The sequence below is a fragment of the Lycorma delicatula genome, chromosome 1 (genome assembly GCF_047948215.1).
Source record: "Lycorma delicatula isolate Av1 chromosome 1, ASM4794821v1, whole genome shotgun sequence".
In the NCBI taxonomy this organism is placed as follows: domain Eukaryota; kingdom Metazoa; phylum Arthropoda; class Insecta; order Hemiptera; family Fulgoridae; genus Lycorma; species Lycorma delicatula.
Window position 1 is genome coordinate 92,841,716 of NC_134455.1, and position 18,371 is coordinate 92,860,086.

The 18,371-nt window shown below is 31.8% G+C and overlaps 1 protein-coding gene across 1 annotated transcript; it reads left to right on the plus strand.

Moving 5' to 3' along the window:
- The first annotated feature begins 2,445 nt into the window (after positions 1-2,445).
- LOC142317565 (sperm flagellar protein 1-like) lies at positions 2,446-15,720 on the plus strand. Its single transcript, XM_075354123.1, has 4 exons — positions 2,446-2,514; positions 10,376-10,559; positions 13,109-13,230; positions 15,577-15,720. Exons 1-4 carry the CDS (start codon positions 2,446-2,448, stop codon positions 15,718-15,720), a joined length of 519 nt encoding a protein of 172 aa, XP_075210238.1.
- The last annotated feature ends 2,651 nt before the right edge of the window (positions 15,721-18,371 follow it).

The window sequence follows — 18,371 nt, forward strand, 5'->3', positions numbered from 1 at the left end:
TTATATCTGTTGAGGTTTAACAATAATGTGTAACATTAGGTAGTATTTTGTATTTATTTGCATTGTTTTAATTTAGTATTTCAGTTTTTCTAGTGACATTGTTACTGGTTACAAATAAATATCTGCAGCATGCAAAAATGTAATGTGTAGAGCATACCAACAGCATTCTCCGCAGAAACACTTCTATTAAACTTTATTTTTGCTACTGAGATTTAATCCTAATTTATATTTCCTCCTTAATTTTATAGGATTTAATAACAGATTTTTCTTATTAATTTATCAAATAACTTAAAACTTGTGTGTGGGTTATGGTATGAAATTTTCATAATATATGAAAAATAATGAGCTTGACTAATTTTATGTATAAATAATACATATAGCTAATTTTATGCATTAATTTATATTTTGTACATGACCAGGATGTAACTTAATAAAATTAAGCATATTTTTGAAGCAATTCACAAAACCCTAAAGCACAAGATCAGGAGACAAAATAGATTGATCTATGAGAATCTATGAGACCATGGCAGTACTGGTTTTGTTGTACGGTAAAGAAGTGAAACATGAGAACTCTATAAAAGAGAATAAGATCAAGCCAGAGTTACAGAAATGAGAATCCTTAGAGCAGTAAGGGGGAAAGGAAAAATTTTAAATATTGTGAAAACTTTGAATTATTCATATTTAATGTCATACAGAACTTGCAACTCCTTCATTTGAATTAATGTGAGTACTGTAGTCACTGTATGACTGTTGTATACTTATACCCAATTTTTTAAGTCTATTTTCTTCAAAATTATGAAGTTTGAATTATCAGTATATATGTTAAAAACAATTTCAAATAAGGTTTCGTATTTTGTACTTCATCGTTATTGTGATCTCAATTGATTGTATGATATTTCTTGATTACCTGGACTTAGTCTTCTGAATTATAATCAGCTACATTTACAAAGAAATGAATAGAAAAGAAATATTTGCACAATAGCTGGGAGTGAAATTGAGTAAACACTTACGGCTATGAACTGTGAAACCAATGATGCTACAATATTTTAGTTCTTCATGATACTCTTTCAAGAAGCTGAAATAAAGGAACTGTATTTGAAAGTAAAAAAAAAATTAACAGGAATCTGAGAAAGTATGCAATAAAAATTCCTTGTATTAAAAAGCAATATGTGTGCTATCCAAAAGACATTCAGGTAGACAATTACTATATGTGATGTTTGTTATTATCATTACTATTTTATGTTTGCAGATGTGGTAGATGTTATTGGAGTTCTGATAACTGGTTTACTTTTTTTCAGTTATAAAGTTAATTGAAGTAATTATAAAGTATTAAATTGAGTGAAGTAAGTTTGAGATTTAAGTGAAGTATTTGCTAATGTTAATCTTTTACTATGGTTTTGTGGAAGTAAGATTTACTAGTTGAGAAGTATTTTGAATTTTGATGCCTATTTATTATTTAAGATAGAATTGAATAAATGCAGTAATCACTTTTGGGGTAGTTACTGATTGAATATTTTTGAGTACGACAAAGAAAAGCTTGTTTCTAACTAATTTCAGATGTGGTCTGTTCTGAAGTAAAGCTTTATTCTGAACACTTAACCAAATGCAAAGAACTCTTATGATTTGAAAGTCAAAGAGTTAATTTCCCATCTGCTGAAATTTTACCAGAAAATAATGAAATTCATTAAGTTCTTACCTTAAAAAAGAATATGGAGATTTTTCTTTGTGGGTTATATTTAATGGAGAGTACGGTATTTAATGATTTACTCTATGTTGAAAGCTGTTGACTGTAATAGATTGAATCATACCAAAATCACAAGAACAGAATCTATTTCTCTCTATACAAGCAGAAATTAACCATGCCAAGATTCTGTGAAAGAGGCACTTCTGTTTGCCAACAATAGTTGTTGCTTCATACTGCACTAATATAGAATCCTGAAATCATAATTATTTGGAGACAACTGTATTAACTGAAAGGATTATCATAATATAAATATACAACCTACTTGTGATCTTAATGAGGAATTACTAGTATTGCCACAGAGTTGCTTGGCAGCAAACATGACACAAGAAGAAGCTCTGTAAGAAGCATTATTTCAAGGTATGATTGTACAGAATGTTTGCTGGACATCTCAGGTTATGGAATTTCATGTTGATTACTTAGTCCTTTTAAACACTGCAGTTGAGCAAGAGAGGCATTTCGATTTACTTCGTGCATCAGAAAGGGTCATTATCAAAAGATGTTTTGGACAGTTAAAGACTATTAAATTAATAATGTCTAGAATATTATTTTCTAGATTAATTAATAGTATATAGATAGAATAATGAAGATGCTAAAAATTGTTAATTACATGCACATTAATTAATCATTTTCTTTGAAAATGTGATATTTTTGCAGTTCTAGTAGCTGAATTGTTGAAATCTTTCTACCCTCGCCTTGTCGAAATGCATAATTATTCACCAGCAAATTCATTTACCTTAAAAATGAACAACTGGATGACATTAAATAAAAAAGTAAGTTATAAACAAAATTATTCTCACTTACTGTATAAATATTTGTATGTGGTATTGAAAATTTATATTTTTCTTTTGAATTTATTTTCTTTTTCTCTATACTGTTCCTACCAAAAATATATTGAACCAACTTATACTCCTTTTCATGTAGTTTTAATGTTGTCTGTGAATTTTTTCCTGACTGATACTGCATTAAAGATGTTTTTTAAGTGATGATTCTTGCGTAAAGTTTTTCTCATATAGGAAAATGAAATTGTTATATAGGAAAACTACTAAAAAAAGTCATGGGATCAATCCTTGTAACCTTCAGTGTATCATAAAGTTATAATATAAACTTCCGCAATTCCCTTTCTCCTTCAATGCCTTCTAAATTGTAGAAAGTTGCAAAAAATGAAGGACTTTTGCTTCATTTCACCAATGAAACACCTCTCATGTTACCCAGATGAAATTTATCAGGGAAAATGCTGGCGATTTGTCTGCGAAAATTGGCTTTTAAAGGTAATATGATGGAATTCTAGACAGCTTCTCAAAAGTTCAGATGGATTTTTGGCCGGGTGATTGCTTCTATATTTCTGTCAGTCAGCAGAGTGAGTGGCAGTTATATAAACATTAAAATACATTGCAATGTCGCCTGCTTGTTATTAAATGTCAGTCGTGACGTTCTCAGCATCTTCTCGGTAAGCTCATAGCATGTCAGGAATAGTGCTGGTTGGTTGGACTATGTCAAGTGTCTCCAAATGAAGTGAATTTGATACTGGTTCCATTATATAACGGAATAATTAGCAATTACTGTTACTGACAAAATAAATGAAGATTTGCATGCATTTGATAAGCATTTTCTTTTGTTGCTGCATTTCCTTCTTCAGCTGAGGTCTCTGATGCATTACTAATATCAACAAAGTGATCTTTAAAAACACAGATGCTCTTGCATTTTTCTGACCACCTAGTCACAATTTAGGAATGCTAGCAATAGTTTGTGTTGTAAAACAGACTCGTGAAAAAATTTGATTATGTCCTTTGTAGTTTCAATGTATTTTTGATTTCTGGGTTAACGTTTAAATCGTTTATGACAAGGTTAAGCTTATGAAAAGAGCATGGAGACTTTTTTATAACTTTTCTCAAGATCGCTTGTACACCTTCTTTCCCAGACATGGTGGAACATCCGTTGAAGCCTAACCCCACACACTTATCAGGATCTAGGTTTAAGTTTGTCGTAAAATCTTCAGAACGGAATGTAATGCAAGGATATCGGGAGATTTATGTATCCCCCTACTAATCGCAGAGTCTGGACAAAAGACCCTTGCTGCTGTGTCATTGTTAATTTCAGGTGGGTATTTGTTTAATTGCCTGTTATACAGAGTGTCCCATGTAAAACGCAATCCATCTATGTCAATAGGTATATTTAAATAAAAAAGGAATTTATAAGTTATTAAATTAAATATTTTATTTCTAAACTTTCTAGTACCTTAAATTCTAAGGTAAATGCTGGAAGTGGCCGCCATCTTCATGAATACACTCGTTCACCCTTTTCACTGTGTTTTTTGCACCTGTTTTCAGAGTTTATAGATTGGTATTTAAAACAGCTTGTTCGTTACTGACATTCAGTTGTTGAAGTATTCGTGGTTTGTTGCTGTAGGCTTTTTCTTTGAGGTAACCCCAAAGAAAAAGATCTGGCACAGTCAAATCCGGAAATCTTGGTGGCCATAAGACTTAATCAATAATGGGATCACCAAAAAATTCATTTACGAAATTAGAAGTTGAATATGCGTAAAGTGATGTTGCACAGTCATGTTGAAACCTGCAATATCGAGCTTCCTCTTCCAAGAGTGCAATGAATTGCAATAAAATATTCTGATATTGTTCTGCAGTAATGGTATACGCTTAAGAAAAGAGAACCAATTATTTTTTTTTGTGATATCGCCCACCATACGCTCTGGCAAGGTAGTTAATCGGTGTTTGATTTCAGCGAATGGGTTTGCATTCAACACTGTCATCGATCTTTGTTATTAACAGAACCTTATTTTCCTTACTCCCCTATGCCGAACCCGCAATTAAGCATAGAACAACATAGGGGTGACCTTTCTACTCTAACAGCCCTTCCCACCTACTGGCAGTATGTCCGGCATGGCAGGTCGGGCTGCCAGATCCTATATGAGGCTATCCAGCTTCCAGTTGTCATTATTCATAAACTACCACAAGGGGTCCCCGATTCCTCATCAAGAACGGGCCCACCTCGGCAAACTGTCCTCTCCAGATTGAGGCTGCCCTCCCTAGCTAAACACACGCACAGTTACACACGATCGAGGTCCCAACAGTCACAGGATTTTATCTTCAATATTCTAGAAGCTAGCTTCTCCACATTTCCCCAGGCCTGCCTACTGGAAAGCATATAACCCATAGTCCTCTCTGGAGTAAGTCAGGTCAAACCCAACTCCTGTCGAACACCATCCCATCTACAACTGTGGTACATTATGTGTTCCGGTGTGTCTTGTGATTTGCAGTATCTACAAACAGAGGTAGCGCGTTTACCAAACCGGCACAGGTTTGGTAAAATTCCCCATGCCCCGTTAGCAGCTGAGAAAGGTAGAATCCCATCCCAAAGCCACGCTGAACCCACAGATCAATGCTATGTTTCGTGCGTCTTATCTATTCTCCCGTAGAAGAAATATTCCAGACTTCCTTCCAGTCTCTCAAAAGGATTTGCCTATCCTCAACTTTAGGCATTCCGTTATACACTCTGTACAGCATTTGAGCCCTCAGCAGAACAGGAGGGATGCCCGAAAATACTTCAGTAACATTACGTGAAACAGTCTTGTATGCCGCAATATTTTTAACAGCAATTCGCCGCTGAATAGACGACAGCCTCTCAACGTTCCTTTTACTGGTCAATGCATCCATCCAGGCAGGGGCCGCATAAAAATTTTTGGATAAAGCCACCTTCAGGATAAGTCGCCTCTTGGATGCCCGCGGTCCTTTATGGCTTCCCATAAGTTGACCTAACTTGGCAACAACACTCTCTGCACGCTCGGATGTTCTCATCAGATGTGAGTTGAAGAGCCGATTCTTCTGGATCCATACTCCAAGGTATTTAGCGCATCCCGACGTGTTCGTATTCGCCTCTCTCGTTCGTATTCGCCTACTCCCAAAAATTGCGACGGCCTTGGACTTATGGGGTGCCAAACTAAGACCACTCAAATGTAGCCACTAACTGACGTTTTGCACAGCGGCATTCACTGTAACCTCAAGTTCTCATTCAGTTGTCCATCTCCCACCTGCGGAAGAGGCTGCAGAGCCTCGGGATGGAAGCAATAGCAGCTTGAATGGGACACCACGATTAAGGGAAGATTCTTATATAAATTTATACCGGATCTGGGGGGATGGCATGCTTCGAACTCATTTTTAAGGTCAACGGGTGCCCGGGTGCTCACCAACCACGTTAATTTGAACCAATATCTGTTTCGGTTCCGCCTGGTAGCTAATGAGCTGTGCGTCTATGGGGAGGTCCAGTCAAATGAACACCTGATGTTTGACTGCCCTGCTCTTGGGGGGCCAGAGGCCGGGCCACCCTGGAATTTAGAGGTCAAGGGGAAAATTGGCCCCTCACGAGCGGCGAGTCAATGTAGCGAGAGCCGCATTGTCTCCCGTGTGGGAGTTCCTAGATGCAGTTGCTTTGTTCAACCGGCATCGTAGTTTTATTAAGGGACAGACTCTTACCGCATTGCCGTGGGAAGTAACCCTGAGTATGGCTGATCACTAGCCAATTATTATGTCTCCAAGTGCTATAAAATGATGTACAGGTGGTACTTGCTAGCATTCAGCGACCTAGGCGTGGCTAAATTTTATTATAGATATCATATATATTTTTAGTAGTTGACGGGGTGCGCCTACCCATTTTAGCAAATATTTGACAAGTGAGCGGTTGGGACATGTAAGCCGACGGTATATGGCACCACGCTTAATTCACTCACGTTGTTAGTAAGCTCTAGGAGCTATTTAGGATACTGTCGCTAAACTGTTTGAGGGTCAGTAGCCGTTTGTGGCACAGACATTCGGTCTTATGCTTTAGGGCGACCGAATAGGGTGGTGGCGGGAGAAATGCCAAGCAAACCATCCTCAACCTCTGCTTCAGTATAGCTGGCGACCAGGAAGCCCAGGTCGTCGGCACAGGCAACCAGTTCGACGTCACCATCAAATTCTAGACGCAACAGCCCGTCGAAGGCATGGTTTCACAAGAGCGGGCCCAAGACTGACGCCTGCGGAACCCTACCAAACATATCAAAGGAGATCTCTCCATCCTCAGTCACCTTCCTCTCATGCAGATAGCAACTGACAATACTCAATATATACCCACTGTCATGATCCCTCCCCACGGAATGCTTCCAAAGGCATTCCTGACATCTAGGAGGACCAGTAACTGCATCCTTCGTCGACGCCAGATGCCCACTACCCGATCTTTCGCCCAATCGAGGGCATGCCTAATATCATCCGTAGTTGACTTCCCCTTAACAAATACTAATACACACAATTATATATATCTAATACACAAATTTATCGAAATATTTCTTATTTCTATTTAAATATTTTCTTACAGTACTATTTTTATTATTATATACATGCTGATGGGTTGGCTTCGTTGATTGAGTTACCGATATAGAGTTTCCTTTGTAGTTTGTTGCCGTCGTCGATTGGTCGTGCCTTCGATGAGGGGTTTGTCGATCAGGATTATAGTCGCTAATTCTGCCGACTGAAACAGTTTTGTAAAGATGTTCTCTATTCTACGTCACTGCAGTTCGAAGATTGGATCGATCAGATAGCTCCCCTAACTACTGTCGACTGCTGACTTCGTTGACTAATATGATCTTATTCTCGTCGTCCGTTGTACCTCGTTAACGATTCTGTGATCGAAGAAATTATATTCATTAACTTCTTGAGATGATTTTTATTTAGTACCCTTAATTAACGATTGAAGTCGATTGCTATCACATGCACGATGCAATTTGCAGTGTCCTACCGACTGCGCCAGTTATGTGTGAATACGATATGTGTTTTTAAAAAATATTCATTTTATTTAGAAACACAGTGTAACATATAATCTTCTTTGATATACAAGCAAATACTAATTATATAATACAAATGTAAGTTATGCATATGTGCTAACATTACAAATAAGACGATATAGTATCGAATGAGTCCTAACTTGACTTTATTATCCATGACAGTCTGCCTGGATCTTAGGACGTTGTGAATCAAACAAGTCCTGGATTGGAACTAACTAATTATTCTGTACACTTGGTACAAGATGCAAACAGGATGCAGCTGCATTGAATTCATCACACAGTAGATTTCTTAGTATTAAATGATATGACACACTTTGTGTATGGAATGCGATGCGTCAGGGTTTCACTGTAATATAACTTATATATATAGCCTATGACACTCCTGGTAATATAAGGATTCCAACGCAGGGTCATACATCTAAATTGCCATTGAACTGTTATGGTGGAACAAACATACACCATAAATACGTTACACTCCTTTTTGGGTAGTTGTGTAAAAATATGCATTTAACACAAACTGAGACATAGTTTAAACTAAGTGATGTAAATTGAGTGTAAACTGAGAGATGGAGCCTTTCTCAGTTAATTTAGAGCTGAACGTAAAATATTAGGAAACAATGAACATCTGTAGTTTACTAGAATAAACCTTAGTCACTGAAGGGATGAAGGAGAAAGTCTTGGAATAATTATTGTTGTTTTTATGATAGCTTAGTAGTATTTTGTAAAATGAAACATAAAATAACTTTTTCTTTTGAAAATTTCTACTGAAATACATTTAAAAATTCATGCAAACATTTAATTTAATAACATTTTCTACAAAATGTCTTGATAAATTTTTCTACTGTGACAAGTTATTTCAATTTTTCAGGCATGAGAGTGCTATTCCATTTCATTCTGTTGTACTACTGTGCTCTTTCCATTTTCAACCTGAATGTAAATAAATATAAAATGTATAATAAACATAAATATTATAGATATATTATAATAATATAATAAATATAGATGTAAATATAATACAAAACCTATCCATGAATAGACAAAGATAATATTGCTAATAAACCCTCTTCTGGTGAGTCTGTACTGTCAAGAAAGATTGTCCGGCAGCCTTGACTTAGTGTAATATCAATAGTAATACTTGATTGATAATTATGATATAAAATGAAACAAGTTTCCATAAATAAATTATATCAAATCTATTTATCTCATACAAAAAATAAAACAAAATATGTAGTAGTGACTGTTTGATAGATGAGTTTAACCTGTCAATGTAAGTTATTGTTTCTTTTGATGAATCTTGGATGTACAGGTATGATCTAGAAATCAAGGATATCAACCCAGTAGAAATCCTCAATGCCTGTTGTTGGGGAACAAATGAACCCCACTTTTAGATCAATTGTATAAACACACTTTATTCACTTGTATTGAATTAAATTACAATTTGATTTAACTGAATATTGTATTAATTATTTTAACCTATGTATGTTTACTGTATGAATTCCACATTTGAACTGGCCTGTCAGCTGTATGTGTTATTTCATTAGTTGTCCGCACAGCAGCACTCGAACACACAACACCTATCTTGTGTGAATTCCAGTATTACATGTAATATTTTTACTGTACAAAAACTGCCAAGCCATACCAGGATTTGAACCCAGAACCTTCTGGATGCAAGATAAATATAACTTCATTCTGTCATGAAGGTGCATGGATACCTCTGCCATACCAGTCATATTGTTTTTAAGAGATTCTTCCTTTTCTTCTTAAGGCAATTTGATACAAGAGACCAAACCAGATGGAAATTACACATTTGGTACCTGTATCACGACAGTTTCTCAGCTCGTTGTTAAGTGACTGATCAAAGATCTTTAAGTCAAGTTTGCTCTCTACTTTCCATAATGGTTTGTTTGATTGCTCCCAAGCTTAAAGATATTGATTAAAGAATTCATTTATAAAAGGGAAGAAAATAATTTTAAGTGTTGTGATAGCATAATAAATGTTTACAACATTCTTAATCCTGTATGTAATAGGTTAAGAAAAAATTTGAGACTTCATTATTTATATATACATGTAATTATAAAAATTGTAACAATTTAATAATTACTTGCATTAATTTTTATTAGGTCATTTTATGAAGATTATTATTATTATAGAATTACTAAAGATGGATGAAGCAGGAGCGATATAAAATGCTGAATAGCACAGGTGAAACGATCCTTCAGTCATAAATATAATTTGTTTACATCAAAAATTAATTTAAATGTTAGGAAAAGATTTTTGAAATTATATGTTTAGAGTGTAGCTTTATATGACAGGGGAAACTTGGACGAACGGAGTACCTGAGAAGAAAAGATTAGACGTTTTTGAAATTTGGTGCTATAGGAGAATGTTAAAAATCAGATGGGTGGATAAAGTGACAAATGAAGAGGTGTTGCGGCAAATCCCGATGAAGAAAGAAGCATTTGGAAAAATATAGTTAAAAGAAGAGACAGACTTATAGGCCACATATTAAGGCATCCTAGAATAGTCACTTTAATATTGGAAGGTCAGGTAGAAGGAAAAAATTGTGCAGACTGGCAACGTTTGGAATATGTAAAACAAACTGTTAGGGATGTAGGATGTTAGGGGGTATACCAAAATGAAACAACTAGCACTAAATAGGGAATCTTGGAGAGCTGCATCAAACCAGTCAAATGACTGAAGACAAAAAAATAAAATTATTATTATTTTATGATGATGATATTAGTAATGATGATTTTGTTAATTAAGATAAAATAAAAATTTGTTTTAAATTTATTAACTTTCAGGTATTAAAAAAGTTGGATTTGACATTAAGCGATGAAAAACTTACAGCAATTTCATCATCTGAACCTGGTGCAATTGAAGAGTTCTTGAGAGATATTAAAAAGACTGTCGAAAATAGAGCTGAACGTAAAATATCAGGAAACAATGAACATTTTTCATTTTTAATAAATTCAAGTGAAATGATAGGTAATAAATAATATTTTAAACAATAATTTATAGCTAAGAATGATGTTTAAACATTAAACAATTTTTTATTTTATTGTTTATAATCCTCAATGATTTTTTTTTTTTAAGAAGTAACAAGCAGGTGATGAAAATATATTATGGTAAAAGAAATATTTGTTTCTGTGCCAGGCAATAATTACTACTACCCTTCTGCGAGATTAATCATCTTCCTTTATTTAGTCCTATCCCTTTTTTCTTAGAATTTATATATCTTAGATGTAAGAATTCAGTTGGTTACTGCCATGAGTTCATAGTTGTTTATTAATAACTCTGAATCTGAGGACTTTGGTATAAAATAAGGTCAGACTTGTGGCTGACAAACAATTAGAAATTAAATTATGAAGAAAGAATGTAATATTAATTAAATATTAAATTAGAATGTCGGGTGTTTTGAAAAACGTAATGGAAAATTTAGAATTGTTTTTCACAGTTTTTTTTTAATGCAACCTGTACTTATATTTTTATGTACAGGAAAATTTACTAGGATTTAATTTTTTTCTGCTAAAATAAATTATTATTTCTTATAGGTTGTGATTTTTTAAATTTTAGTAAGAAAAACTATGAAATATGCTGTAAACAGACTTTAATTTTATATTTTTAAGTAATCAATTTATAGACTACCCTTTACAAGAAAAATTGAAAACTGGACATCCACGTTCCTGTCCAGTGGAGAGTTCTCTCATTCCTCTATACTTTTCATTAGTAACCTAGTGTAGTGTACTAAAATTCTTGTAATTTTTAATAATTGATAATGTATCAGTCATCATTTTTTATAAGTAATAATGAAGTTTTTCTGAATAATCTAGAAGGTGTTAGAAAATACAATAGTGATTAAGGCTATAAAATTATGTGACAGAGTTAATAGTCAACATTTTGATGATGGTCATAGATTTAATGATAAATCAATTTAGTGTATCTGGTGTAATTTATACATGCATATATAAATATATATACATATTTAATATTATATGAAATATAAACCACCAAAACACAGTAACAAAAGTTAAACTTAGCATATAATTTCTAGTAACTAATTTTCACAGTATCCTCCATCTTCAGTTAGAATTAAATTCTATATCTATTACATTAAAACATATTTTAATTGTCATTTTATTTGAAATTATGTTTTATATTTTGAATAATATTATGAGCATACGTGTAAATTTTGCTGTCCAGTACTGGAAATGTACATACATACTCGTATATATTCAATCTGTTCTTTGTAATACAGACAGTGGCACCTCCAACAGCTGTTGTCTGATGAGATGGGTTAGACCGGAATAAGAATTAATGGAAAAATGTAAGGGCATAGATGATGAAAGTTATTACACCTCAACAGTTAAGGAATGAGGCGGGTACTAGTTCTGCAGGCCAGAGAATATAAATACTGCCAGGACCAGCAGTTACAGTGAGTAGTTCTGTGAAGCCATGTTCAGTGTTCATGGTGATTGCGATATCACTAAGTGTGTAGGATCAATGAGTGAAGAGTTTGGCATGAGCATTTTAGTATGGACAGTGGTTGAATGCAAGAAGTTGTTTGGTGAGTTACCGGTATTAAAAGTCACTGTATTCTACTCATTCATAAAGTGTAGGCTAGTTCCATTGTAAACAGTAAAAGTAATGTTTGCAGAGAATTGGATTTTATGAACTTTAGACTTTTATAATCTTATTTTGCATTAATGCAGTAGTAGGTACTAATATTAGCAGTTATAATGTTTTTAATAAATTGGGCTGTATTCTGTTTATAAATTAACTATTTTTAAAAAAATTACTATTTTGTATGTCATATATCAATATTATTATTATTATCACTACTATTATTTATTTTTTACATTTTCAGAGTAATAAATTGTATTTATAAGAAATTTATAGTTTGTTAGTTTCTCAATTATATGTCAGAACCATGCTGCAGCATCTTTTTTGGATCTGGCTAAGTGGATCACTACTTTAGCCAGTAACCTTCGTTAAGGAGAAGGTGCTTGAAAAATGTCTCACAATATCCTGGTCGAGCCACAAACATGCGACAATATATATATATATATTAGCATATTTGAAAAAAATTAATTATAAGATTAATTAAAGTAGAAATTGATTTCTAATAGATTTTGTTTTTAAAGATGAAATAAAATTTACTCATTAACTTTTAATTTTTAGAGTATACTTTGTGTCATACAATCAGCTTCTTTTTGTCCTTATTATAATAATATAATCAGAACACATCTCATTTACCATAAGACAGAAATGATAACTTACAGCTTAACCAAATAATTTAACAAATGAGGGTAAATACTGGCAGTGTACTTTGTGTTTCTGGTAAAATATTACAAATATAATGCTATGGGTATTCCTAAAAGCAGCCAACATTATTCAGTGTGGATATGGAAGTAATTAAAAACTAATTTTTTTCTAAGTTACTAATGTACACTGTGATATGTGAAAAGGCTTGTTGATGTTTTTGATCAGTTTTTAAAACAAATTTCCTATAATTAATAACTTTATTCTTTCTTCAGATAAAGGAAATTGTGACTGGGAGTTGTGGCAAAAACAAATAAAAAAATTCTCAGATGATTTATTAAAGTTAAGGAATCGACTAAGTGAAAAAGATGAAGTTATTGATATTCTTCAGCAAAAGGTAAGCCACTATTTCAAAGAAATCACTTAGATCCTATGATGAATTTATGACGGTGTAGCAGGGTGCATGCTTTCCTTACATAAGCTAAATTAAAAATTATAATTCAAATTTTTAAAAGAGGAAATAAATTAAATTTTTATTCGTACAAAGTGTTTAGGAAGTTTTTGCTATAATTTATAGCTGTATTTCTCTAATCAAAATAATGAATAACATTCATAAAAATGTACAGTAAGTCTGGAAATACTTGGCTTTCAAGTGACGGATAGCGAAAGATATTTGCTAAATTTCAACTCTAAAGATCAAATAGTTATGAACTAAAACTCTATGACGTAAATTTATTTTGTAGCTACTATTCATCATTTGATAAATGCCTGTATTTTATCATCTACTGAAAATCGATTTGTTGTTTCACCTTGCAAACTGAAATTTAAGTCATTGAGGTAACTGAAAATATTTGATAAGTAGGGCTAGTATTGTGATCTGTCTATTGATCATGCAGAACATACACAAGAGCTCAAGTATATGTAAAGCTTCTCTGTGTACATTGCAATGACCGTACAATTTTTTATAACCAATTTACTTTGTTGGAACACCTCCATATTTTCCTGTCATAGCCCAAGCACCATCTGAACAGAAGTCAATGCACTGCATCCAGTCCAATCCATTTTCTGCAAAGAAGTTATCCAGCTTTTTTAAGCTGGATAACTGATAGTTATCACAATATGAATAATCCTCATTAATTGCACTTTGAAATGCATATACCACATGCATACCATAGTTTGAACACATACATCTGTGCTCTCATTGATTTGCAAATAAAGTTACTTATAATTGTGAAGGCTGTTATTATTTATGTTTGGGCCATTAATTTCAACATTAACTGTTTAAAGTGTCTTATTGCTTGTAATTCTGAAGTTTATATGAAATAAAAAAGTTACTAATGGCATTTTATTACTACTGCAATTGCTTATAACTTAAAAATAAAGGCAATTATTGAAAAGAGGTTTTTGTCACTGTTTTTCTCTTAAAATCTTACATTAAAATCATGTATATTACATGATTCCTATCTAAAAAAAAAAGGCTGATTCAACATGGGAGATCCATGGCAATATGCAACAATTTCAAACACACCATAAAATAATAATTTTATAACTATGTTCATCTACACTTGTTTCTTCCTTCTACTATCCCTCAGTTTGAAATAAGAACCTCTTTCCATTATCATTCTGAATAATAGGGATTTTTTAACAGAATTCTGGTCACAGTGCATACATTGTTAGTGCCTATAATTACTCTAGTGGTGTTAGCTTACATTAATTTGAAGTTTTTTGCATTAGTAGGACACCACATTTAAGATGTGGTCAAAAACTGGATTAGAGTGAATTGTATTTATCAGTTATCAATTATGTTTTATTCAAGAAAAATTCAAGTGCATTAAAATGCTCCTTTTTTAATAGAATGTTATGGTTCTAATACTGGTAAATTTGTATTTATTTTAATGTTGAAGCTGCATCATTTTGTAAAGTGAATGATGTGGTCTTTGTTCTACTCATCCATTAAATTCTACTTCTGAAAAACAATCAGAGTACCATAAAAAAATATTTTAGATAAGGAGGAAAATGTAAATGACTCTCTTCAGTAAAATAACAATTATATTCTGACAAGAATAATATGTCAAGTGTTATTTGAAGGTTTGTAATAACTGTTGACTCAAAAGTTTATTATTATTTAATGATTCACAGTTATTATTATCTTAAAAAATTCTATTATATAAAATTATTCAATAAAATTCTATTATTCCCTATTATTATTATTCAATAAAATTAGATTGTTATTATAATTATTATAGAAATTTTATGCTTTTTAATTTTTTAAAACTGCAATTTTTTTTCGTAAAATTGCTCAAAACTGCATAAGTCAGTTTTAATATGTTTTTTATAAAATACTAATATACTGTAACTGTAATAATTTTCATAAAAAAACTTTAATATTTATCTTTGACATAGTTGTCGCTTAATATCTATAAATGAAATCCACTAAATGCCAGTAATGAATGACTGAACATTTTTAATATAAAATAACATGGTAAAATATTATAAAGATAAATGCCCAAGTTAAATGGAGAATATTCAAATGATGCCATTTTATATTTTGTTTTGGATGTAATTATATATACTCATATTTCAGTGATCAAAACTTAAAGTAAACTCAATCTTATATTTCCTTATGAATATTCCCAATAAATTTTTTATTTTAATTTTTAAAAATAGCATATGTATTTTAAAGTAACTTACACTAATGATATGAGCCTCATTAATGTGGTTAATGAGACTGTTTTTTTCATAGGTAACACATTTAGAAGCTATGATAGAATTAAAGGATCAACGAATTGCAGATTTAACAAAACAGCTAGCTAGATACAATCAATCACGGCCAGACACAGAACAATCAACATCAAGTGGTTCAACACTTCATACTTCAATTTCGTAACTTACCTGCTAGAACAAAACTATTTAATTCAAGTAGTGATAACATTGAAGAATGAATAAAAAATAAAACGTTTATAAAAATATACCTGAAACTATTATTTCAAAATATATTTTACATAATTTTATGGTAATATGTAATTTATTTCAGTGAAATAGGTTTACTAAAAGATAGATGCAAAAATTTTAGTTAAAAGATGATGTTTACATGACTTTTACTGTGTTGTACCACTATAAAATGCAATAGACATAGAATTCAGAGATTATCGATACAGAAAAATTGAGAAAGAAGATTTTTGTCGAGGAAGAAATTGTATCATAGTTCTGAAAAAATCTTTGAAAGGATCCTTCAAAGCATTTAGAAAGAGAGCTGTTTTAAATTTACAAATAAATACCTAAATTTATAGAAAAAATAAATAAATTTATCATAAAATTACTGAACAATGAAGAGGGAAAGCATTCTAAAACTAAATAAACTAGCATACTTTGACATACTGATCTGAATTAAAGAGAAACAAGATGACAAAAGAACTAAAGAATAAAAGTAGTCCAGTGCCAAATGTTAATGTCCATTTTAGTTAAAAATAATAAGTACTGAAATTATGTAAATTAATTACAGCACTAAATATTTAAATTCAGAAAATTTAAAGAATTTTTTGTCATGATTGGAATTTAAAAAAAAAATTGAACCAAGGATTTTATTGTGAGATATAGCACATCATTAACAAACCTTTAAAAACATAAAGGTGTTCATTAAACAGGATTCTCTCTCTATACCTGTGTGGTGATGTATTGACTATTAATTATCCTATTAGGTGAAATCAAATTTCATCTAATAAAAGCACCACAATAATTTATATTACATTAAAAGTGTAAATTAGAACTATATAATTAAAAATATTAACTGTATTTTTTAGATTAAAATTTTGTTGAATTTTCAAATCTTTTGCAGAGAGTAGATGATCCTCACTGAGTTATACAATTTTTGTACAGCAAACTCTAATAATATATTTTTAAACTCTTAATAAATTCTTATCCACAGGAACATTAACAACTTTAAAATTGAAAATATTTAACTAAATTATTGTTCTTAATGGTAAAAATGAAGTATTTATTTAACTTTAAGTATTAAGGCACTGCATTTTCCATTTCATAAAATTTTTGTGAAAATCTTGTGAAAATTAATAGTTCTAATGATCAATAAAAGTTAATCATTAACATTTTACTGATCAATTATGGTGAACTACTTAATTATCAATCAACAGTAACTATACAATAAGGGACACGTTTTTTTTAAATTTCTGAATAAATATCTACCAGAATCTTACATTTAATAGATGAAAACAGGGTTCATTCACTTACGTATATGTGGAAGAAGGGTAAGTATAGTTGTTATTAACCCTGTAGTGCGTTTCAGAAAAACTGCCTGTGTCACAGTGAGATAATGGCTTAGACCAAACCTGGAGAGTAAGTAAGTCCAATAGGATTAGAGTCCTCTACCTTGTTCTGCTCGGTAACTATCCTTGGCCATATATGCAGGTTAATTGCATTTGCAGCTAACCTGCATATATGACCAAGGACAGTTATTATTTTTCGGGTTTAAGATTTACATTTAAACCTTTAAGATTAAAATTTTAAGTATAGCAAGTTACTTTTATTCGGATTTGAATACTAGATCATGGGTACTATGTTCTTTGGTGGTTGGGTTTCAATTAACCACACATCTCAGAAATGGTCGATCTGAGACTGTACAAGACACACTTCACTTACACTCATACATATCATCCTCATACAGAAAAAGAGAGAGAGATATGATTTCCTGAAATGTTCTAGTACCTTTACAATCACTTAAAAATGCCAAGTGGTTGCTGGTTGCAACAAAATTTGTCTTCAGTTGCATGAATATATTTGTTACTTTAACTTTTCCAGAGAAAGGTTCACCTGTTCTACAGCTGTAGAACATTTTCTTGCTAACAAGCTTTTCTAATTCTAACCAGCTTTTCTAATTCTAACCAGCATGGACTGTATTTTTTAATGTGGATTTCTCTGGTTTAATTCATTATCAATTACACTGTTATTTGCAAATAAATTTTTTATAATCCATTTTATCTTTTTTTTCTTCTATAATAATTCTGTTATATGACTTACATGACTTTTCAGAGGCTGAAAAAAAAATTATATTATACTATATATATATAATGAAAAAGTTCACATAAACATAGGTCTGGAAACATTTTGTTAGCAAGTTAATGACTAATGAAAGATTTTGCCTGGAATTTAGCTCCCCCAGTGAAATAAGGGTACTAATTGAGGGACAAAATTAATGGTTTTCTATGTTTTTGACCTGAAAAATTGAATAAAATAGGTTCAGAACTCCAGTAAGTAAACCTAGGTAGGTTCAGAAATCCAGTAAGTAGTTATGATATCCAAAGTAAAACTGAAAAATTTATTGTCTGAAACCTTTTTTTTAATTGCAATGAGTAACTTTGTTAAATGACTGATAGTGATATAAATATGCCCAAGAAAAATCAAATGTTTCAAAAAATCATTTTTTATTAAAGAAGAAACAGAGTAAAAAAAAATGAAATGATGTACATGTTGTAAATAGCTTATTTTTCAGTACATTAAAACAATATTATTGTATTTAATTTTGTT